The 25232-nt window shown below is 47.6% G+C and overlaps 1 protein-coding gene across 4 annotated transcripts in view; it reads left to right on the forward strand.

Moving 5' to 3' along the window:
* The window catches only part of COL26A1 (collagen type XXVI alpha 1 chain), a 173370-nt gene that overhangs the window by 3347 nt on the left and 144791 nt on the right, over positions 1–25232 (forward strand). For all 4 annotated transcript variants that reach the window (XM_084299437.1, XM_084299439.1, XM_084299440.1 and 1 more), the window contains exon 2: positions 20212–20334. In XM_084299437.1, the coding sequence (XP_084155563.1) occupies positions 20212–20334 (123 nt within the window). The remainder of the gene's footprint in view (positions 1–20211; positions 20335–25232) is intronic.

Below are 25232 nucleotides of genomic sequence, written 5' to 3' on the forward strand. Positions count from 1 at the left end.
AGCCCCACATTCTGAACCTCTTGTGGCTCTTAAGTGGGTGTGGAGTATACATATTGGAGAAATGTTTTTTTTCCCTATTCTGAGAGAATCTTGCTCTCTGAGTCATTCCCTCCATCACCTAATAGCTCGTTCATTGCCTGGGGTCGCTGGTTTTCTATGGTTTGCCACAGACTGCGTGGGGATGTCAAGCAAACAAACTGGGATTTGTGTCATGCTGAGTCCTCGGCGCTAATTCCCCTTTGAAGTGCCCTACCCAGGTAACCAAGAGGTCAGAAGGTCCTGAGCTCATCACCAAACCCTTGAACCATCCGGTGTTTGTTTCCTGGACTCTGCAGCCATCTGATCTTCATCTGACTTGCGGGGTTCAGTGCTGGAGCTTTGCAAAGCAATTAAAACAGCGAAGCTGATGGAAGTGTAAGGACTTAGCAACACTGGAAAGGCTTTGAAATACCAGACGTGACTGTAGTTACTGCAGTAAATTGTATTCATTTAGGAAATCTCCTACTGTCTTGCGTTTCCAGATGCTTGTGTGAATCATTTCCTCTCACGTATGCTTCATTTTCCAGCTCGAGGAAGGAAAAGGCAGCAGAGAGGCAAAGCAATGGGTGGCAGTGAACTTGTGCTCCCCTCGGATAAATTAACAAACGTGTCTCTTTCAATAACCCTTATTTGTTCAGTTTCTCAAAGCTGAGCTTGTTAGTGCACTAAAATCCTAGTTGAAACATGTCAGGTTAGAAACTTCACAGCTTTGCTTGGGGTTCTTGAATCTTGGATCCTAGCTCACGTCTGCTTTATCTTACTGGGTTGTGCCTTGATAAAGGGGGGAAAAAATATGAATGTCTTTAAAAAATGATGAAAGACTGAAAGCACTGAGTGCTTTAGGTCTACAGAGTTAGAATAATGGGTTAGCTTCCTTGATTTAGACCTAGCACGTCTGGAAACATGATTGTTTTGTAAAGTGTAGGCTGCCTCTCCTGTAGTGTGGTGTTAAAATTCATTGGACCTCATTTCTGCAATACGCTCAAAGCTCTCAATTCACTTTTAATTAGATGTAGGCAGTTCTTAAATTTGCTTCCACTGAAGCGTAATGTTTATTTTGAAGCTTTGAGCTTAAAGCTAGCCTGTGCCAAAGCTATCGCAAAGATTCTATTAAGGGTTATAGCTGCAAAAATTAAATAATGAAACGTTACTAATTGGGTTACTGTCTTGTGAATTTTCAACTTTTCATATAATTGAATAACATTTAAGCTCCTTCTCAGTGTATTTGTGCACAAAGTGGCACTGATCTGAACTAGAGTCCTTGGGTAGCGTTACAGAAAGGAACAAAGGAGGGAAAGGTGATGTTGGTTCGTATGGGTTTTGTTCCTTACTTCCTTTTTAGGAAGAAACAATTATTTGTTAACTTGTGGTTTATTACGTGGAATAATCTGGTTGAGACGTTCTGGCTTTTTTTGGATGTCTTTAACTTTCTCCTTTTGGAAATGAATGGATGAATATGTAAAGAGCGTGCTTGGGTGGAAGCATTTCTTGTAACGCTATTTAAAAATAATTGTGTATTTTTGAGAGGGAAGGACAAGGGAGGCGATTTCAGGTTTAAGGCTCATTTTCAGCTTCCAAAGAAGGGAAATCATAGCTCTGGCAAAGGAGAAACCTCTCCTATGTGTTTAGAAATGGCTTTCACTCAGGCCCGCAGTGTGGATGCTGTTGAGATGAAAGCGGAAGGCAGCTTCCTGACATGTAGCATTTGGGACAGATCAGTCTACTCCTTCGTATCTGTGTGGTTTATCTGGAAAAGAGAATCTGCCTCTGACAATTATAGCAGTTGATCTTGAAACCTCTTTGAAGCTGAGAAGAGAAGGTATCTGTGAGCTTCTTTCATGTAGGACTCTTCCCATTACCTCTGTGCCGTGTGTCTCCTGTCTGTCCTGCGAGAGCTGATTGGGGCTGTCGGTAAGCGGCGATACAGCTTTGTGCTGAGCAAGTAAGTCATTTGTCAAAACATTAACTTCAACTGCAATGCGAGGTACCACTGCCTAGAAACGCATCTGTTCATGTCCAATCTTGACATCAGGTTATGGAGTCAGACGTCCTTTTAATTGCTTCCAACTTTTTCTGCCCCTAGGAACTGGATGGAAAAGATCTTCCTTGCAGTACTTGCACTAGATACAGGCATGTGTTTGCGCAGAGCATCTCAGAAACGCCAGCGTAGTGAAGTCATGGGGTAGGGAAATATCCCCACGGACACAGTCCTGTAACCGAGGTCTACTGAGTAAATTGTTCTTGACTCTGCAGATGGACAATCCTCAATTCCTGCTTTCCACTTCGCAACGTAATACTTGAAAAGAGGTTAAAAAACCAAACCAAACAAAAAACCTCATATACATGAGGTGGGAAAAGAGTATCACGCAGACACTGGAGACAAAGGCATTTTAGGAAAGATACCTGCGTCACAGGAGGACAGTTCTGGAGACAGGCTGTGAGAGAGGGCGTGCAGCAAGTATGACCATAGAAGCTGCGTGCTAAATGACTGGTGTCTTCTATTGCAGTTCGTCATACAGAGCAGGATGCTGCTGACCTGTTGGGATGTTGGAGCTCTTTAGGACTAAGAAGAGGCAGCAGTGTGGGTGCTAAATGAGCTGGATCTCCATTTTGCCCTGTTGCAATGACCTTGTGAGATGGAGTTGCTCGGTTAAGGCACAAAAACTTCCCTTCTCTTCTTGGCTTCTCTTGTGCCCAGGGTCAGTCTCCATCTGCTCTTCCCCCCCCAGGGCTGTGCTTATTTAGCCCTTCAAAAGAGTGGTGCTGGGAGCTCTCAGCTTGGTTCAAAATGCTTCTTCTCATCACGAAAAGGCTTGGGGCAGATGGGCTGCTGCGGCTGCTGGGATGACATAACGTCTCCGCACCGAGCCTGCCATTGGCGGGGTGCTGCGGAGCTTGGTGGGGTGTGGTAGCCCTGAACGGAAGGGCAGCCGTTTCTCTTTGCTGTGTGCTGCTCAGCCCTTATTAAACTCAGATGTTCCTAACCCCTTCCTCCAGGCTCTCATTATTGCTGTAAACACAGTAGAGCACAGGGAGCTTTTTCGAATCCTTATTCGAGGCAGCAGTGGGTGACAGCTCCACCAGCAGCTCTCCAGCGTGCCTCGGTGTGTGAAGGGCTTGGCGTGAACACTCCCTTCCACCGCGAGGCAAATGCTGCTCATCTGCTCTACAGGAAAAGGCTTTTTCATCTGTTGCCACTTCTCTTCCTCTTCCCTTAGGTTGCTTGGCTTCCAGGCTGTCCTCTGGCCTGATTCTCTTTTGCTTTCCTGGTCTATTTTTTGTGGCCCTGCTCAGGGTGGGCCGTTTGGCTGCTCCTCTCATCACTGCTACCTTGTACAAACCTGGAGTTGTTTTCATTTTCAGGTGGCAGTGAAAGGGACACCAGCTAAAACGTGATTTCTGGTGCTGTGCTAGGATGACTAAAAAGGCTCTCCTAGAAGAAAAACCCTGAATGAGGCTGTTGGTAGCTCTGTATCTCAGCCATACCTGTTCCAGTTTAATGTGTGGCTCTCGCAGAAAATTATTTTTCAACTTTTTATGAAGGCAGAAAGGGAGGAGAGACTGCCATTGTAACAGGCTCTTAGATGCTCCCTACCTATAAAGTGCACTTGGTGCAGTGCAAGCTGTCATACCCACCCCACATGGCAGCTCAGAAATCCTTGATGTTATCCTCCAGATAACTAAGGTGCAACCAGGCTGTTTCTGGCCTTCTTGCACACAGCTCTCCAATGGCTGTATCCTTTGAGAATCTACTTATGGGTCACAAATTTCTGTCCACCTAATATTACTTCGAGAAATTGCTGGCCCTGTGAGGTACCAGGGCTGCCTTGCACATGGTGTCTGACTCGGTAAAAGCTGCGTCCCGACAAGACTTACAGGATTTCTGAAGATCTCTGTAAGATTCCCTGTGTGACTTGGTTTTGTGACGTTTTGGCATCTGGCTAATCTCGCATGCCTGGTTGGAGATCGAACAAAAGATCCTGGTTACTGTCAGGAGCTTAGTCAGGTGTTAGGAAGATCGTTGCCTTCCTGATGCTGCGTTTGCCTGCTGGATGCTGGGTTTCTTGTGGGAAATCTGAGCAAATTGGAGATGAGCTGCCCTGTTGCCAGGTACTCGAAGTCTGTCACCTTGATTCTTCGGCTTGGTCTAACTTGCTGTTTCTGGTGTGTTGGAGGTAAAGGGAGCTTTTCTTTTTTTGGTACTTTACAGACCCAAGAAAACACTGATTTAATGGTCATTGCAGCTTTGGGGCAAGCTTTTTATGCTGCTTCTAATGAACTCAAAGCTAAAATAGTGTCAATCCTGAGAACCGGGCTGTCAGCCTGTGTCTGTCACTGGCGCTAGCAGTACAGGACAGAGAAAATCTGATATGTGTAAGCCTCAGTATTTCAACATGGCAAACCCAACTAACCTAAACAGAGAGGGGGGAGCCGCATTCTTTGTTATGCCTAATCTCTGTATTTTGTTAAACACGCATTCCTGCCAGAACTTTATTGGACAGAACAATGGTGACCAGCTGGGCAAGTGACCCTGGCTTTTCTGGTCGGCAGAGGAATTCGGCATCTGAGGAGTCCAGATTCTCATGTGCAGCTTAAAGTGATCTGGATTTGGTTGCTTTTAATTATCAGCTGGCTGATTCATAAGGCTTTGTTTTCAACCCTGTTTCCCAAGAAAAAGACCATTCAATGCTCAGTGTATTCTATAGAGCAGCACAGAGTCTGGGAACCGAGACTTGTACGTTTCCTCTTTCTGACTTTTTTCTTTCCCCTGACTAAAAAGGGAATAGTAATATTTCCCTTCATGTAAAGGAAGGCTCTGGGGAGTACTTCGTGAGGGTGTGGTTAGATCTTAGATGGAAAGCTGCAAAATCCAACGTATTGTATGTGAATGCATGTAGAAGTTTATAATAAAAGCTATCCATGATAATACTTGGCACTTGTGTAAACTTCCACTCTTACAGAATGGAGGTCGTCGTGCTCCTTGTTTAATGCACCTCTCAGAGCCCAGATGACTGAAATTACTCTTTGGGAGTTGGTCTGTGCCTGGCGTACACAAAGAGGTTAGTTTGGGGGCTGGGGAGGGAGGTGCTGAGCAGGGCTGGGGTGAGCAGCAGTGGCACAGGCTGCGGTGCTTCCTCTCCCCTTCTCCAGCGAGAGCTTTGGAGGCTGAATTAATTACGCACCAGTGGAAGCAGCAGTGACCCTTGGGCATGCGATGAAAGCCCTGTGGCAGCTGGTGCTACCAAGCAGCACCAGCCTTTGGGCAAAGGCAGCTCTGGGCTGTGATGCTGCAAGCTTTCTCTGGTCCCGTGCTGCCTCTTACGTACGAGAGCGAAAGAGGCAAATTGGCTCTGTAGGATGCTGCAGCACTTGGCCTGGAGCTGTTGTAAATCAGCATAACCTGAAGCAAAATATATAGCCTCCCTGCAGTGTATTTTGGGCTGCAGCACGGAGCCAAATGGTTTGAACTATCGCATAGTAAAACGCTGTCTCTCGGGCCACTGTTACTGGAAGTCGCTAATGTATATCACAAATGATACAAAAATTTTGGATTACGAAGTTGCAGGAATTAGTCTATAGGCCTGCGGATAAGCTTTGAGTGCGTGTTGCAGAAATAATAAGATCTTGTTTTGCCAAGCACCAGAAAAACGCTTGAGTCGTGATAGTATAGCTGAAAGTCTGCTAAAACCCTTTCAAAACCTCTGCAACCAAAGCCATTGGAAACTTATTGCAAGGACTGCAGCAACACGTTCATCTTCTTGGGTAATGGCCTTTGAAACAATCAAGCTCTAATTGTCTGGCAGCCCCTGCCAAGTGGTTAAAGGCATCTGCACTAGGAGGTTTGCAAAGCAGCTTCTCGAAACCACCACACAACTTCACTGCAAACAAACTTCCAGCGCCTGGGTACCTTTTGGAGGAGTCACTGCTTGGCGTCTGGGAAGGTGAGGACGGAGCTGTGACTTTCTGCGGTGGGAAAGTTGATGTGGTGGGATATGACTGGGGCAACTTGGCTTTGGAGCTGAATACAGCTAAAAATCAGATGGGTTTGGAAAGGGTGCTTCACCTGGTCTCTTGGTGGACTCAGGGAGGCTCCTTGTGCTGCCCACGCCTGGGTTGCTGATGTGCATGTTAGCGTCTCTGTGCCTTAAGGAGGCAAGGCTCGCTTTGCGGGATGCCACCATGAGCTCCGTTGTGTATTTTTGTGTGTTTCAAAACAAAGGCATTTGTCTGGAGTTGCACACAGCCCACAGAATTTGAGGCTCAGATTTTGCCAGTAATGACTGAAAAATTGAAGGGTGTTTCCACGGACACGTTGACTGCAAGAGGAAATGGCTCAGTAGTTGTTCTGTCATCTCGCCCTGTTCCATGCTCTCGGGTTCAACCAACCTTTTTGACTCGTACACGTGGGAGTGCTCTCAATCCAAATTCATCCCATTTTTTTCTGCTACAAGAAGTGACACGTGTTGTCTTCTTCTACTGGAATGCCGCATGTAAATAGTTCCCCCGAGCTGCACTGAGAGGTGTAAAGGGAATCTGCCATATATGTGTGTATGCGGGAGAAAAAGCGTGACCAAACTTCAGGTATGGTGTGCAAAGGCTGCATGCGTGTGTGCTCTGGCATGATAATAAGCTGTAGGCTGGGCAGTCGCTGGGCAGCCGTGTGTCTTTCATGGGTTTGCTGGTCTGCCTGCGGTAAGTAAAGCAGCAGGATGCTGTTCTTTCCAGATGATGAAGGAAAAATGGTAAGAACGTGAAATACCTGTGACCCATCAATCAAATTCAGGTCATAAATGATTTATTCAAATCATCTTCTGCACCTTCTTCATGTCACCAGATGTCTCCTTCTGCACAGGTCTGTGTGGAGGGGGAGGAAGGCAGGCTGTCTTCTCTGGCTTTGCCTTGAGTCGATCCCAGGTTTTGGATAGCGTGAGTCTAAAGTGGGATGTGTGTGTGTGTGTGTCCCGTCAGCTGCCGCAGAGCGAGGCTTCTCTCACTTCTCTCTCCAGTAGCTCCAGATGCTTCCAGTCCCAGCAGCCGGTGAGGCCTTTGCTTTAGGAGCACACATCCTTTGCATGCCTCACTCCTCACCCTTCCCAGTTCCTGGTTGAAAGTACACTGTGGGGTTTTCCCCTGCCTTGGAGAAGACAGCTGGCTTTTTCCCTGCCTCTTTGCGTTGGCAGGGAACTCCAACAGCAGCAAACCCCTACAGCCCCCATCTAACACAACGTGCCACTCCTGCAGCTCCCCACAGAGCAGGCAGGGCTTTTCCCTGCCCAACCCTCTGTGTCCCCTGCAGGGCTCCTGCTGTCACCTCGCTCTGCCTTGGTGCTGCTTTCTCCCCATCCCCTTTCCCGTGTGCATCCTGGGGAGTGCTTAAGGCACTGTTATCATTCCGAAGGAATCTACCGTGCGTGCACAGGCTATAGGATTTTTTTCGTCTGTTATTACTTGGCCAAATCAAACCCATTTTCCACCTGGATACCGAAATGTAGATCTCCTCCCTCAAGACCATCTCCCTTCCAAATAGAGGTTTCCAAAGTGCTGAGGCACTGAAGCGGTTTCTTAGATTGCTCAAGAATTTTTTAATAACAGGGAAAGGTGTTAGTGTTTCTGTTCACGAGAAGAGGACTTTTTTTAAAGACTTTTTTTCTAGTGAACAAACCTGGTTGCACAAAAAAGAGCTAATAATTATTCTTGGCTGGAAGGGAGATATGGAGCCTACTTCAAAAACCTGTAAAAACTGAGCAAGATGTGTCAAAGGTAGAAGATCCTTCTTAACTGAAAATATATTAAAGCACTTTGTTTCGAGATGCCTTCGTACAGTCTGTCCATAGCCATCTACGTGCAGCGGGCTGTGTGATTTAACGTGCACCATCTGGATAAGAGGGAGTTTAAAACCCGCTGAGGCAGAGCAGAGCCCTCGCTCACAGGAGTTTGGGATGAGTGAGTGCGGAAGAGCTGAGCTGCAGCAAATGCTCTGCAGATACTTTTTACGGTGCCAGACCAACGCAGCGGGCCAAGTGTAAGCAGGGGAGCCTGGCACAAGGTGAGCAGAGGCTGCTGCTGTGGCTGAATATCCTGTGCCTGTAAGTACTGCATCCGTGTTCACATGGAGCACCGGGCATGGTTTCCACTTTGCATGGTGAAAACATTCATGACTGGCACCTGGGTTTCTTTTAGGGCAGCCCATTGCCCGTTTAGATGGGCACTGGGAACGAGTGGAGGGAAGGACAGGGTCACTGAACTGACCGTGGGGGTGGACACGTGCTTGCAAAGGGTATTGATACTTTGCTGCACTAGAGATGCCTTTTGAAAGCTTTCGGTTGTGTGAGTAGGAATCAGTAACCGTAAAGCCATGGAGGCATCCTCCAGCCCCAGCTCGCTGGGATCGCTCCCCAGCATGCACTGGATTCAAAAGGAACTGCTGTAAAGGGCAAGCTCAGCGCTCTGATCACGCAGCAGATCTCAGTTTTGATGTTCCTACTTCCCTACACATGAAACTCCCCTGGGTGTGACTGGAACAATAGGATTATTTTCCAAATTATTTTTTATTGTAGTAACGCCCAGGACAGCCTTGTGCCAGACATGGCAGACATGGAAGAAAAAGTTTTCAATTTAAATAGCAAATTAACACACAGGCTTTGGGTTTTGTTTTTCAGACTGATTAACGCTGTGAATGCCCAGCCAGAGAGCGTTTGCGAGGCTTTGCTTCTCTGAAGTGGGGCCTTGCCTGGCTCAGCTCAGGGGGCTCTGAGCTGGGCAAGCAAAAGCCCCCCAGCTTCACCTACCCCATCTGTTAGTCAGAATGACCTGGTTTGGAGCAGTTACTGAAGAAAGGGGTTTAGTTCTTGCAGTACAAGCATGTTTGTTGGGTACAGCTGCCCCACAAAAACTTTCCTGAAGCATCATCAGTACCCCTGTCTCAGGTCTAATGCAAACGCTGGCTGATGGGCACCTGAACTTCAGTAGCTTGCCTAGACTGGAGTGACTGAGCTGGCAAATCAAAGGGGAAGCAGGGTTGTTGGTCTTGACACAGTACGAGTAGATGGAGTTGTCTAGACTGTCTTACTGCTAACTTTCTCTGCCAGCAGAGGAAACCTTAGGGAGTTGTAGGGTTTTCTTACAGTTTGCATTGAAGGAAAGGCTGTGGCTGGTGCTGTTTCTTTGGCCCTTCCAGTGAGGATGTTATGTCTGGCTCTTTGTATGGCAGCCACCTGAAACAGAAGTGATGGGGGGAAAAAAGCTGAGCCTGCACACTCAGTGCAACTTCATGCTAGCCTGGGAGAGGCTCCCTTGGTTCATTAAACCTAGCTCCCCACAGTGATGGGCAGACACTCATCAAACTGCTCTTCTAGAAAGGTCTGCCGTGTAGTCTCCTCTGTACCAGGGCCCACGGAGCACTTTGAGTGTTGCTGAACGAACTGGGGACCCGGATTGAGTGAAGTGGTTGTAACAGCGCAGGCAAAGAGGAGGGATGGCAGGTGGAGGAAGTGCTGCTAGAAATGCTCTGGGCTCTGTTTACCTGTGTAGACACTTCCAGTTGCACCCTAACGTCCGTGAGTCTGAAGCTGGTGCTCTGCTTTTCAATGCCTTTTTGAGCCAGTTGTGCTGGGAGTTCACAGGGCAGTGCTCTGAGGATAGAAACAGCTCAGGGAAACAAATCTGTATCCCCCTTAAAGAGAAAAAGCAATGCTTTGTGGGGTCTCCTGCAATATAGTTTTCTCTTTAGCTTTCCAAAGAGTGTATATTTCCTTGCTGACAGTCCTATCCCTACTGTTCAGCCCCGGGAAGAACCTGGAACGTGCACATTAAATGGGCAGATGAACACGGTGCAGTTGATACGGAGCAACAACTTGTTTGTACCACCTTATTTTTTTCTCCTCTGATACACTCGGTGCTCTCCTTTTGACACTGCCTTTTGTTCTCGTTGTAATTTGCGGTTTTTGGTGCCAGTATAATGCTAATGAAAAACACTGCTTCGTCTAGGCTGAGTCCCTGTGTTCCTGTCATGCATGTGGCTTTCATTGCTGCTGGTAAGTGCTGTGAGTTTGGCAACAGAAGGCTGAATTTGAGGGACAAAGTTGTGCTGTTGCCTGCTTGGAGCTATATAAGCAAAAAAAAAAATAGATTCAGGAGCAGACCCTCCTCAATCCACATGGACTAGCTGTTGAGGCATGCAGATGTATGCGTGCCCTGCATGGTCAGGTTTGGAGGAGATGCTGAAAAGCAGCTAGTACAGCCCGTAAATGCAGGGGACTGATCTAGCCTTTTTGGTGGATGCACATTGTGCAAAGTATTGTTTTGTTGTGATGTAACATAGCAAGGGGACTCTGACAGCCAGGGGTTGGAGCTTTATGGGTGGTGGAGGAGGCTCTGTAGCCACAACAGGAGCATTCATAAAGCATGGGACATTGTTACTGGGTTGCTGACTCCTTATGCTGGTTTTCTTGATGTTTTTCTCTCTCCAAAGATTTTAAGGGCAAGCTGGCATAAGTCTGTCCTGCGTTGTCACTCGTACTCCTTCCATCTCCTGCTACTTCAAAGTTGATGTTTAATTCTGAATGAATTTGTTGGTGCAATTTAGAGGTATTAACTTGGATTAAAAACTGGTTTTACGCTGTAATGAGGATCAGGGCTGCTGTCTTCAGCATTAGCAGCTCTGGATCAGATTTTCAGAGGAGGGCACACAGACAAATGGCGACTGTGCTCTTTATAAACACAGGTATATTTCAGACCGGTATTTGGTGTTTTAAGTGCCAGCTTTGTACCTCTAATCAATGTCTTATGGAATTTTTTTCCCTTAACTTCATCCCTCCCTCCCAGGCTAAGCTTTCTAGGAATGACCGGACCAGAGCTGCGAGCATGTTGGAAGGCAGGAGACCTGTCTACAGCTGTGATATCCAGCTGCGCAAAAATGCTTAGGCTCAGGTTCTTCTTTTCAAAAGCTCTATTTCAAGGAGCTTTTATGTTGCTAAAATGACATACTAGGTTGTAATTGTGCATGATTTCCACGCTGCATGGATATCAAATGCCAAATTCCATCGAGTCAGTCTAATTTAACAAAGACAGATTCCACAGATATTTCTGTACGTTTCCTCTTCCCTCCCTCTGTGAGCACTGGAAACTACTGTCTTCTCATCGATTGTGATAAGCCTGGGGGAGGGAGCCACAAAACAGTCGAGAGCATAAAAAGAATGCCTGTAAAAGCAAAGCGCTTCAAAGGAGTGAACCCCCCTTTTATTTCTGAGCGCTCAGTCATGGGCTAACCTCTTTCATTTTCCTGATGAGGATAATTATGTTTTGGGTCAACCATATTTGTTTGGTTCAGGCAGAACGTGCCACTAGCAATTTGAGAGGAGCTGGGTGGTGGATGTAACGCACAGGGACTTCATGCTAGAGAAATCCTCCTTGAGCCCTTTCCTGTATGTGCCCGTAGACATGCGTGGGCACAGAAGTGTGGGTATTGATCGCAGTCTGTGAGACTTGGCTTTATTTCTCATACTGCCTGCTCAACCTTTTCCAGGTCCCCATCTGTGTCTGTTATAATCTCTGTGAGCGCTGATGGAGAGGGTGGATCAGCTGCAGGAATGAATGCCGTGTGTAACAGGAGGGCCATCACCTTCTGAGCCCCGCTTTGTTACAGCAGCTGGAAGGTGCCTGCTGAATGAGGTGGGACTGGAAGAGGAGAGGGATGGCCTCACGGCTGAGGAAGCTGTATGTTGCTTGGGGGAGCTGGGTTCTCTCGCCGTTTCAAAACAGAGTTGCACCCACGGCTCTGTGCTATTTGGCTATTCAGTTTCTAGGCTTTCAGTAATTCCGGCAGGGAGAGGTTTTTTCCCTCAGCCCCTGTAACTTCAATGGCTGCAGAAGGATAAGGCAAAACTTAGTGCAGTTTCCTATGAATTGAAGCGAGTTCAGCCCTCGAGGTAATGCTGTTTGGAAGGTCAACCATGCACACAACAAAGGAAGGAAAGCACAGTTAAATGCGCTTGGCTGCAGAACTTGCTGAAGATTAAAGCTGTTGTGCAGACTGAATTGCGTTTTCCTCCTAAGGTAAAGATTCCTCTAGGACTGAACTCCCTCCAGCAGTCTCTGATAATCCACTTTGTGTGGGAGAACTTAAGACTGTTATTGGCAACTGAGTATTTGAAGTGCTCTGAGCACAGAACATATTGGCCCCTGGGGAAGGGTTATGCTATTGGGAGGTACCTAGATAAATTGTCCAATCTGACTCTGCTAGGCAGAACTGATTTTTATAGTCTCTTTTTCAGACTTACTTGGGGGCAGAAAGATTGGAGCTCCTTCCAGTCTTTGTCTGACCGATGCAGCGGAGTGGGAGACCTGGAACTTCTCTTATTCCTGTTTGAGTCTCTGGCTCTATGTTACTTCAGATGGCTGCTGCTGTCTGGCTTCAGAAGCACTAGCATTCCTCCAGTTTTATTCGTTTCCCAAAATGAATAGGCTGTTACAAAAATTTTCTCCTTTTTTTTTCACAGGAGTCAGGGTAACCTCTATTAATGCCTGAAGCACTCAGTGGGAGTAAGGCATGCATAAAACATCAATATTGACAACGAGATTACTGTGGCTTGTCATGTCTTCTGATTTGCAGACCCCTGGAAACTTTGTAATGGAAGAGCAGACTCTGCTTCGAACTAAACCTTGCCATTATATGCTTGTATGCGGCCCCTGCCACACCTGCCAGGTAGTCGTCTGTAGATTTCTTAGCAGTGGTCCATCGGTCTGCAGACCTGACTCTGTTCCTTGACTCTAAACATCCTCGTTTCACAGACACTGGTGCCCACAGCTGAATTCTGCAGCTGGCTTTTCTCTGGATGGCAAGACGAACGACAGCCTTGGATCCCCAAAGCTAGTTACCCAGGGAGACCTCAGATACGGCTGAGAACAGGAGATGCTTGAACCCAGCTTGATTTTTATCTGAGCTCTCCAGTGGTGTGCGATGGGATTGTCTCCTCCTTAGCTGGATCACAGCAGCAGGGAGCGATCCGGTCACAGGCAGCTGGGCTAGCTGGTCAACTTGATCCTGATGGGAGCCAAAGCGTGGCGAGGGAGGTGTGTGTTTGTGAATAAGAAAGGAATAATGTGACTGTGTGAAACTGGATGGTTCAGGAAGAGATGCCACAGAGAGCCTGGCAGCCTTTGAATGCTAGTTTTCTTGGCATGCATGGGGCAACCTAAGCTCCTGGCCTCGGTGGAGTATCTAAGTAACGAACCCCTCCTAACGATGGGCTCCAGCACACAACAGACGGATTGCTGTCCTGGCAAGGGAGGATGCTGTACTATTTACACAGAGAAAAGGGCACAGTTTGCTTTCATCGAGTCAGAACGGCAACTTTTTCCCAGTGAAAGTCGGTGACCTTCTGATTTTATTGAAATTCCTCTCCATGATTGCAGGGAAACTGATAGCTCCAGTGAAAAATGTTATGAGGAAACTCGGGGAAATCTATCTAGCTATCAAAACACTCCTACTGTTTTCTGTGCCCTAAATGTTGATCTCTGCTAAGTATAACACACAGTGTGTTATCCTTATGGAAACAGAAAGATAATTCAGTGCAGTTGTTTACACAGCACAGAGCTGTAGGGCAAATCGCAGGCATCAGAAATGCCAAGCTTGTTGAGAGACATCTATAGGATTTATTGGAAATGGGGAGGGCTGATTCATGCCCAAATGTATGCAACAGGTGCTGATGAACTAATTGTGCATAGAAAGATATTTATTTCTCCAGAAATACCTTGCTTTCTTCTTGGCTGGTTAAGGCTTGGTGATCTGAGCTTTTGTGTGGCACTTTATGGCATGTGTTTTTATCAGGAGCCCTAAAAAGACGTAAAATCTCCATCTTTGTTACCTCCACAATAGTGTAAAGGGCTCTGTTTGAAGTCTGAGCACTCTCCGCTGAAAGCACAGCACATCATGCTGCTCGGAGCATGCTGTGCCACGGGGCCGTGGTTTTTGGGAGCTGTAACCCTGTCCTTCCCTCCAGCGACCACATCAGCCAGCAGGTCCTGTGTGTGGCATCGCTGCCTGCTGTAGGTCTGTCCCTAACGGGGTGCAGCAACGAGTCAGCTGTGTGCGGAGCCGAACTGTCAAGTGATTAGGCAAGAATGTAGCTGCTCTCATTTTCGAGCTGCATGCTCTTGATTAAGCAGGCTGCTTGCTGAGTCCCGATCAGTTCAGCCTGCTGGTTCCTGACATCGTTCAGCTTGTGCTCGCCTGTCCAGTGAAACGAAGCCTCCGAACAACCCGCTGCCTTTTCTTTCGCAAGCCCCTTGGAAGGCCCCCCGGGGACCCCCAGGAGTCCGAGGAGGTTGGATCAAAGCCAGCCACTTGGGCTGGGGAAGAAACAGACGTTGCTTTTGGGGATGGGGCTGTCAGCTTGCAGTAGTGGAAATCTTTAGGCATTTACAGGGGGCGAGAGGGTGGGGGCATCCCTTCTGCATCCTTCGGGTGGTGGCCTTAGCAAACAGCGCTGTGCAAATGCAGATGGCCAGATGGGGGAGGAGGAGGCTTGCTGTCTGGTGGCTTCCTGTCCGTAAAATGAGTGCTGTAAGCTAATTCAGTCATGCTAGTCTGGAGTTAAGCTTGGATCTGTGAGTATATGGCTCTTCAGGAGCTTCAGTATTTTAGCTAATTCATTACCTTCTGCTGCTCCACCTTCTGCAGTCCCTTTTCTTTCGTGCTGTAGGATTAGAGTCTCCAGGGGAAGAACTGGGCATCCAAATGAGGCTTCTGCTGAGAGGGGGCAGAGCCCAGAAAGCTGCTGGGGTGCAGGACACAGCCTCCTCCCTGGTGTCTGCCCACAGAAGCAAAATGCAGCTCAAGCCTCCGGTGAGTTCAGCAGCCCTGGGAGAGCCTCTTAGCCTGCTCTGTCCGTGCCATGGGAGGCTGGTCTTTCCTGCCTCTTTGGTGCCTAAAGCCACGTGTCAGTGGTTCTGCCGAGCCAGCAGAGTGGGCAACTTCCTTCCAGCATCTCCTGAGTGTCTAGTTAAGCTCAGAATAGCAATTTCCAGAGTAGCCTCAACTAGAAGCAAGCCACTGAATGTTTAGTTAGCCTGAAACGTCTACATCCTGAACCTCTGCAGCGAATACAGTTGGATATCTGCTGGCATCAGCGCTTGTGTTCCCTCTGGAGCAGCATGCTGTCAGCCGTGATCAAGACATGAGATATTGGTCCAGTCCTGGACTGAAACTTGCTAAATTGGGAGCTCACAGGCCATGATCTGCAGATCTTCAATTGTCTGTGAAAGTCTTCCAAGGATTAAATAGGCTGTGAAAGGAGGGTGTCCATTTGGAAATGGCTGGGGAAAGCAGAGCAACTGTGAGACTCTCCTCTTCAAGCAGAGTGGTGGAAGACCAATTCCATGAGGCACTGCAGGGCATTGTGCTAAATGTGTTGGTGATGAGCTTGCATGAGATCCAGCAGCCCCAGCCCTAAATGAGCTGCTGTTTGGATCATTTAGTTTGCTTGGTTGGAATATTCTCTTTGAATAAGCAGTAATACATTCTCTGCCATCCTGGATGTGTGCCAGTAAAAGTCCTAAACCTTTCTTGCTAGCATCTGTATATAATATAAAGGGTCATTTATAATCTCTGTAAGCCATGATGGGGCCTTTCGTCACTTGGTCTGAAGCCTGCTTGCGTTCTGGAGGCTGCTCTTGCGGACTTCTGGCTTGCAAAGAGAAATCTCAGGGTAGGTTTGTCTGTCCGTCTGTCTCATAGTCACTGTGCTATTGTATCTATATGGAGTGCTGAGTCCTATATTCCAATTGCATATCACGATTTACTGTGCTCCTGTTCTGTCTCCCCTGCTTCTGTGCCAGTATAGAAACCAAACCCCTGTAAGGTGCATTTGTAGGAACGTGATGCTATTTATGGGAAGCAAAGGGCAAAGAAATGAGAGAAATCTGTGTTCAGGTCAGACTGCAAGTGTCTGTGGGGTTTGGCCGTTTTGTTTGGTGGTTCTGCTCGAGGGAAGAGTCCCTGGGTTGCATTTCTCTGTCACTGTTACTGTGCTCTGAAGACCGTGGAAGGCTGTTCCAGGCCCCGAGGGAAGGATGTGTTTTTGTCGTGGGCTGCCAGTCCTGGTCAGCCCAGGTGATGGCTGCAGCGAAGAACAGGGAGCCTCGGGATAGGTTCTCACTGCCTGCAATTCCCCCATTCCTTCCTTTTCTAACAGACCCCTGACAGTTCAGCCGAGGAAACGAACCTGGGAATACGGTGTCTTCCCCTGCAGCCCTCTGTTACGCTCTGAAGTGAGGGAGAAGCCTTTACACCTCCCTCTGCTGCCCCTGGCTCTGCCACGAGGCTGTAACGAGGTGTCTGGTGAGTCTCAGCTCAAGGCAAGGCTTCTCCAAAGCAGCAGCAGCAGCACGACTGCCAGATTTGTGTGACCTGCGAGGGATGTTTGTTCCTTAGCAGCTTATTCCAAGGACCAGGTAGAACAAAGGCGTGAGAGACCCCAGCAGTTCTGGGCCATTTCAGAAAGGAAATCTGCGTGCATGCCGGCAGCACCCGCTTAATGAAAGGCCTGGCAGGAACAGCTTTGTTTTTTTCCCAAATGGAACTCGGTGATGGGAGAAGGCCAGAGGGGCACATGTACACAAGCTACAAAACAGCTAAAGCATAGTGTGTGTAAATAAATACTTGACTTATTTGGATTTCATTGGCAAGGCAGAAAAATGCTTTTAATGTGCGGAAAGGCCCCGGAGTCCTCGATAGCTGTGCTTGGTTTCAGGAAGCAGTAACTGTGTGCTGAATTTGTCAGTATCCGTGGCCCTCCTTGCTCTGGTGCACGTTGTCAGTATGTGAAATGCTGCTTCCTTCTTCCCCTGTGGCTGGACCAGTTCCTTTCCTCCTTGCATGCTAGTGAGAAGTTCTGGTTTTCATAATTTCAGGACGTGTGCTCCTGTCGTTATCCTGTCTGGTTCTGTGTGTGCGCGATTTGTTTTGCCTGACATGAAATGCTTTTGTCCTGAGGCTTGTGCAGAAGGTTTGTGCTGTCCCTCTGACAGCTGTAAGCGCTGTGCTAAAAGCATGTACTTGTGTTAATTGTATAGAGCTGTGGTTTCCTCGGCCCCTCTCATACTCGCCCCTTCTGGCTGCTCTTCTCCTCCATACTCACGCGGCTGTTCCCAGGGCGTGGGAAGCTCTCAGCCAGCAGTGCCCCTCTGAACAAGCCCTGTGGGTAGGGCTCAGGGAGATGAAATGAGGGCCAATTGCACCACATGCTTGAAAGGAAAACCATCAGCAGTAACAGCTTGAGTTACTGCATTTCCAATCTCCTCTTCCTGTCTTCGTGTGTCTCCTGGTTTTGCCCACTAAGCCTTGTGCCGAGCCTGTTCAAGTACCTGCTGTTGTCCTGTGAGCCGAGGCTTCGTTCATCTGATTTTTGGACTAATCATGAAGTGACACTGCCCGCTGGCTCCTTGCTGTAGATGTTAGCAGAGACACCTCTGCTAGTCCAGGGTTTGTACCCTGAGCGCAGCAGCTGTCACTTTCCATCTGTACTGGGAGCAGTCTGGTGGCCAAAGCACTTCTCACTCCTTAAATGTTTGATATAACACCTGGGGTGGGGAAAAGGTATTGCTCTGGTTGCCCTGCCATATTGCAGTGAAATCTTTGGTCCCATACAGCACATGGCAACAAATATTTAATGCTGTTTTCCACTTAGGGTTTTAGGGACTGCCCCTAAACCTACCACAGACCCTCAATAAAGCTGACAGAAGGGGCTCTCTACGACCTCACTTTACAAGTCTGGGAAGCTCTTGAGAATCAGAGGACCACAAGTGGATTTTCAGCAAGCAGGAGCAGTACCAGCAGGAAAAGCTCCGTGGCTGTGCCCTGGTGCTGCTGCTGGGCCTGATGGTGTTGGGTGGAAGCCCCCCTCGGGCCGGGTGCCCCTGCTCGCCCCTCTGCCTGTAGCCGAGGTGTGGGTGAGCCGCCCGCTGGCCCCGGCCGGCCCATTGTGGCTCGGCTGCTGGCAGCCCTGCCTCCTATTCATGGGGACAGAGCGGGGAGCCTCCTGCAGAGAGGGGGAGGTCCAAAAAGGAGGGGGGAAACGCAGCAAATAGGATAAATAGTAAAGAAAATGGACCGCCACTGGGGAGGTGGGATGGGGAAGGAGGAGGGGATGTGCCTATTGTCCCTATGTGAGCAGTGGGAAGGTGGCTCTCAAAACTGCTACCTCTACAGTTACAGAGGCAAAAATATGAACCAGAATAGGGCGAGTATGAGTGATGTTTACAAAGAGAAAATACAAGTGCTCTATTCTTTCCCTGCACTCCCCAAGCACAACATTTGAACCTAAAAAGGTCTTTAAGAGAAGGTGGAAGGATTGAATGGGTGCTGATTCCCAGGGCTGGCACTGCAGTTGCTGCCTTCTCCCATGCTTTGTGGTGGAGTTCTTGCTCTTATTTTCTTCACTTATGAGCTAAGACAGTACTCCAGTCCCTCCCTCCCCTGTACTTTGTCTTGCCTGATTTTAGACTGCAACCTCTCCAGTGCAGCCCATTTGTTCGAGCCCTGCTGACAGTGAACCCCGCCGCACCAGCAGCAGAAGTTTCCAGCTCAGATGTTGCTCGGAGTGCTAGGAGGCTGGGGAGCGATACCATAACGAGCAGGATGAAATTAAGACCAGTACAATGGGAGCTGACTATCAGGAGATTTGGAAGACTTTTTTCCTTTTTTCCCCTCTAAAATCCTATTGTTTATGATAAATTACAGAACTAAATTATGTACTGTAAAACCCTGGCCTCTGAGGACCAAGCAAGAGGCATTACTGGATCTCTTGTGGTTCAGGTTGGCAGAAGCAGGGAATCTTTCTGCAGCAATGGGGAGGAGGAGGTGGGGTGGGAAAGGAAGACTGCAAGTTGGGCTCATTATGGCTGGCAGAAGCAGCAACCCCACCCCCAGTTACTTTGTTTTTACTGCAGTCATAGAATCGTAGAATATCCCGAGCTGGAAGGGACCCACAAGGATCTTTGAGTCCGTTTCCTGGCTCTGCACAGGACTACCTAAAAATTAAACCATATGTCTGAGAGCGTTGTCCAACTGCTTCTTGAGTTCTGGCGGGCACCGTGCTGTGACCGCTCACCTGAAGAGCCTGTCCCAGTGCCCGACCACCTCTGGGTACAGAACCTTTCCCCAACCCCCAGCCTGACCCTCCCCTGTCCCAGCTCCATGCCATCCCCTCGGGTCCTGTCGCTGTCCCCAGAGAGCAGAGCTCAGCGCTTGCCCCTCCGCTCCCCTCGTGAGGGAGCTGCAGGCTGCCATGAGGCCTCCCCTCGGCCTGCTCTGGGCTGAACAAACGAAGGGACCTCAGCCACTTCTACATCTTCCTCTCCAGTTGTTTCACTATCTTTGCCCTCCTTCAGATACTCTAATAGTTTATGTCCTTCTCTTGTGGCACCCAGAACTGCACACAGTGTTCAAGGTGAAGCTGCACCAGCGCAGAGTGGGACAATCCCTTCCCTCCACCAGCTAGCAGTGCTGTGCTGGATGCATCATCCCAGGGCACCGTGGATCCTTTTGGCTGCCAGGGCTCACTGACTTGTATTCAACTTGTCAACCAAAACCCCCAGATGCCTTTGTGTGGGGCTGTTCTCCAGCCTCTCATCCCCCAGTCTGTACGTATATCCAGGGTTGCCTTGTCCCAGGTGCAGAATGTGCCTTTTGCTCCTATTAAATTTCATGTGGTTGGTGGTTGTCTAGCCCTCTAATTTGTGAAGCTTTCTCTGCCAGGTCTCTCTGCCCTCAAGGAGTCAACAGATTCCCCTAATTTAGTATCATCCAAAAACTTAGGATTTGACTTCTTCATCCAAATCATTTAGCCCAGTTGAACCCCACTGGGACTGGCCACAAGCCTGATGTCACCCCATTTACTGTAACCCTTTGAGCCTGACCCATCAGCTAATTGCTCACCCATCGTGTTATGAACTTGTCAAGCTGTGTGCTGGACACTTTGTCCAGAAGGATACTGTGAGAGACAGTATTGAAAGCTTTGCTCAAGTAAAAGGGAAATCACATCTACTGGCTTCCCTTGGCCTACTGGTTGGGTAATCTTTTTGTAAAAGGGAACTAAGTTAGTTAAGCAGTCTTAAATACGTTGGTTTAGCTTGCTGTCTTACTGGAGCTAACATCGTCCTTTCTTTCCACAGGCATTGGTGTCACTACACGGTCACACGGACAGTTTCCTGCCAAGTGCAGAATGGTTCAGAAACGGTGATCCAGCGAGTTTATCAGAGCTGCCGGTGGCCTGGACCTTGTGCCAACTTAGTGAGGTAAAAATCTTCATGTCTCACGTTGCCTGTACACACTTCCCTGCACTTCTCATCAAATTGCCTAGCTTTTTAAGTACTGTACAGTGGGCTCTGTGGGTCAGACAATCTTCTACATCATGATGGTAGAACCAAGGAATGCCCATTGTATGCATGTAAGCAAGTGCAGTATTAGAGGCAAGCTGTGTGAAACAATTCTAACTTGAGTTGTAATGCCAGCTTGTACATCCACCTGCAGGAGGCTGCTGTTAGGCATGAAGCAAAACAGAGTCCATCAGAGTACAGTGTGACTGAACAGGGTTAGCGGGGATACTATCCCGATGGCACTGGGTGGTATCAAGTCCTCGTACCTAAGTCTTTAAGGGGGATGTTGATTACATATACTGGAAAGCTCTGCTCTAAGTCCTTGCAGGCAGTGCTGGACAAAGGCAGCATCCTCTCAGCGAGGAATTCCCATCCAGCACCTCTTACTCCTGTGTCTCCATATCCTTTAGAGACATGCATGAAAGCATGATGTCATCTCTCCCTAGATGAGAAACAAAGCTTGGAGATAGTTGCTTATCAGCTTCTGTGTAGCCTGCTGTTAGCCTACTTTGGCCTTTCAATCCTTTACAGTCTTAGGATCCATATTTAAACAAAAAAAAGTGCAATAGCTATCCTGAGCTGCCACCTTCCCTTCCCATGTGCAGTGTCTGTGGTGTTGGGTCCTGCCTTCTCTGAAGGTATCCTCAGAGCAGAATAATGTTACCCACCCATCTGGGAGCTGGCACAGAGAAGTTATTGTCCTGTAGATGTACACCTCGCTTCCACAAGAATTTCCCACGTAGTCAAGCTTATAATCTAGTCATTTTGTTGCTGTTGTTTCCAGTTCAGCCACAGCTTGAGGTCTTCTTAGTCGACAACCTAGCCAGCACGTGGCTGAGCTACCAACAGAAATACCCAGAGATCCATCTTCTTGGGCTATGTGCCTCCTGCATGCACTGATCTGCTCCTGAGACTCTTTTCATCTGGAATTCACATTTTCCATGTGGCAGTTACCACAGTTGGTTATCTAGTTTCTATTTGGCCACTGGTCAGTCTAAGTTTTTTCACTTGTAATATATCTGCTTTGGTGTCTCTTTGGTCTTGTTTTATGCAAGGCTGTGGTTGAAACACTTAATATTTTACACTGTCATGGCCAAACTTCTGTTGAAGCTTTTTAATTTCCCAGACGTTTTACACACATAATTGTCATTAGAAACTTGTGAGCTTTCACCTTGTCTCCCAAACTTGCCAAAAATCTTGCATATTTTTCCTTGTTAATATAACTGCAGTTTCACGAGTACTAAACAATTGATCATGTTACTGGTAAAAATCCTTCTTGCGGGCTCCTGCAGTTACTGTTATACATTGTTTCTTACGTTATTAACCCCGAGACTTTAGGAGTTGTCTGCCATTGTGACATTGTTATTCACAAAATGTTTTCAGTTTGAAATGTAGCTTGATTCATTTGCTTGACGAGTCCAATTGTTTGGAAACAATGCAGAATGGCAGCAGACTTCACAATTTTTCTTTCTATGTGAAAAATAACACAAGGAAGCCTGAGTTATTAATATTTAAGTTCTTAGCTGATGAAACCTCAGCTGATGGGAGCTGCATTTCTGGAAGATGATCACTGGAAGAAACCTTCCAGAAGAGATGGGAAGATGCTAATGCTCTGCTCCCTTTACAAGCAGGAGGACCCAGAGCCAACAGCACCCTTCTAAGGGTATGAGTATATAATTTGTCCTAATTATGCATCATGTGACACAAAAAAAGAGAGAGACCCTGCACCTCTCATTCCCAGTAACCTCCAGAAGGCTGCTGGCAAGTGCTGGAGCCCACCCAGTTATCAGCAAAGGTAAAGCTGGAGCAGCATGTGCCAGCTCCTTATCATTTACTGTGCTCTCGCTGTAAGAGAGAGCAAGCCCCAGGAACAAATGGCAATGAAGTCAAAGCCACAGGCATCCCGAGAGTTTAGTGGGTTGTCAAATAAATTATCCTAATCCTAGACATCTTTTATAGGTGGTTGCTTCTTTTTGGCATCTGACTTCTGATAGAATGAAAAACAGGCACTGAAACTGATGGATGTTGTGGTGTGCAACTTGTGCATGCAAATTTTTGGTTGAAGTCTTACTTCCTGGGCCTGTGCTGTTGCCTGCCTGTGTCACACTGCCAGCACCTAGGGATGTGAGAATAACTGGCTTTCTCTAGTCTAGGAGTCAAGCTGAAATTATTATTTTTTAACAGCTAAACTTCTCATCACCTTCAATAAAATGAATACTGTGTCTTTAAAAAAAAACCAAACCCTTTTCTCTCTCCTGTTTCAGGTGAAACCTATCTTCTATCTTCAGGTGAAAACTCCTAAGGATAGCAATGAGAAATTCCCTGAAGTTGCAGGGCAGTTGAGTGCCTATTCTATTCAGCACCTCACTTGTTAGTGAAGCTCCCTTAACAGTGGAGAAGTTCTATGTGGTTTCCTTCTTTTTCCATGGAAATTGACTTTGAAGAGAAAGGCAAGCTTATACCAGCCTCCAAGCTGCAGGACTTCCTAGCAGAAGTCTCTGAAAGCTCACACTGAAGACGAACAGAATACTCCTCAGAACAGAAAATTAAACTCAGGTGTCCTGTGTCAGTTTCTGCAGTAACTACTGGGCTTGAGAGTCATTCTATACTTAGTTTTTCAAAACAAAGAACTATCCCAAATCCCAGAAACTACCTTCACATGTCTGAAAGCTTTGGGTGACACTGCTGCCCTGCTTTTAGGAGTCTTTTTTCACTTTTTTCTTTCCTTTGATGAGTCTGTTGTGCAGGGCAAAAGCATCTGTGAGTATTGGCACTGCAGTCAGGGCAAATACTGCCTCTTTTTGTGTTTCAAACCAACTCTTTCCCCAAAAAAGAATGAGAGACGTGGCATAACAGTTGTGGGCTGTCCACTTAGCCACCATGTGCCTTTAGCCTCTAATGGCAAAGGTCACCCGTGCTCATGTTTCATCTAATACTGGTACTGCAGGATTGAATTGCAGAATGCTTCAATTCCAGGTATCAAGGATATTCTCAGATACATTCAACAGAGGAAAGCAGTAAATGGTATCAAATGTGATAGTGTCCTGTCCTCACACTTCCCAAACCTCAGGAGGAAACCTGCACGTGCTTCACGGGTAGGGAACCAAAAAATGTGTCACTAAACCTATTACCTGTTGCTTTCTGTAGCTCACCAGTCCTCAAGTTTGTTCCTGTAATATGAAGGAACTTCTCTATTTTATCTACGGTTCTCAGTGCTGCCATAAACTTGCATGTATCTGCACTAGAAGACAGCTCCAGCAAGAGTACTTTACCCAACCAATGCTTTGTTCCCATCAAATAACTTGTTTCCTCCTTTCCTACTCTGTATCAGCACCTCTGTGGCTTCAGTTTTCTGCAAGTCTGGTCTTTGGGGTGTGTCAGGCTTACTCAAAGTCTGTCTATGGCTAGATGTGATCTCGCTCTCTATATCCCTGTGGTCGCTCAGGTACTATAAAGATAAGTTTCCCTTTTGCCTGAAGGACAGACTTAATGATCTTCTGGCCCTTCTGTTCTTCTATCAGCAAGATTTCTGGTGCCTGTGCTTGAAGGGGATGCACAGGCAGATTCACGTGGTGTTATGCTTGATTGTGAGCACAGCAAATTGTCAGTAAGCTATTGGCATTATTTTTGGCTTTATAGTATTTTTCCCAGCTGTGACTTGAAATAAACTGTTTTCATCTCCTTGTTTGCAGGGAGTCAACCGTATCAGGGAGAGCCTTCATTCTGCCAGCACCCGTTATCAGGCTGCTCACTAGCAAAAGGGACGCCAGCCAAAAAAAAAGGCATCTCTCAACTGCGCGGTGACAGCTGAGAGGGGCTCTCTGGTAGAGAGACGCTGCTTACAAGCAGACATCAGCGTGGCCAGACACGGATTTAGTCAATTTCCTGTCTCCCATTCATTCGTGCTATGTTTCTTTTCCTCATTGCACAAACTGCCGCTGAGGGTCAGGCATTTGACAGGGGAGTATCTGTGAGATCCCCAGCCCAGCAGCTTTGGTTGCGCGATGTCCTCGCTGTCTGTTCACTTGCTCTTGGGAAGCTGGCAGCTGTGCTTCTTTTGCAGGAGTGTCGTCATCTTGGCTGGGATGGGATGAGCTGCTCTCTTCTTGCCCTCCACCCCAGACTCTTTATTTAGCTTGGGTGCTGAGTTGCTTTGGAGTGGTCTTGGCTGGAGGCTTTCCTTCAGCAGACTTCTGCTCTTGAACTCTCTCCATTTGTGTTGTGAAGGCTTCAGCTTCTGCATGCCGTAGGATATGCCTTTGCTTTGTCACACTACGAAGCGAACAGGCAGCTTTCCAGCAGTCTGGCTGAAGCTCCTAATGTACTTAGAAAAGTTGCATGCTAGTCATCTGTCTGAAGGAAGGGATAAAGTCTCTTGCTTGGTGTTTCAGTGGCAACCTAATCACTGGGAGTCCGCCTTCATGGTTGCACCCAGCTGCCGGTAAACCCAGGCACCTGAATGGTGACCCTTCTTCTGAGCAGTCGTTCTGTTGCAGCACCTGGAGGCTAACGCACAATTCTACCATACCTGGGACTCAGCCCTCCCTGAGGCTCATGGAGAATGATGGTTTCGTAGACTAGGCACGGGTTTAAGACCTGTGTTTAGTTGCAAGAGGTTTTATGTCTTCCTGTGCCTTTGGTCAAGTGATGTTACCTCTCCTGAGAGATGAGAATATATTATGAGTTAGTGTTTCCTTTGCCTTACTATGGCTTATGACTTTGAGAGCAGTACAATTTCTTGCCCTGATGGGGCAATATGAGCCCAATTTTGTTTAGAGCCTGTGTGTGTGACTATTGTGGACAATAAAACAGTATCT

This window comes from Netta rufina (genome assembly GCF_964035555.1).
Source record: "Netta rufina genome assembly, chromosome: 21".
Lineage (NCBI taxonomy): Eukaryota > Metazoa > Chordata > Aves > Anseriformes > Anatidae > Netta > Netta rufina.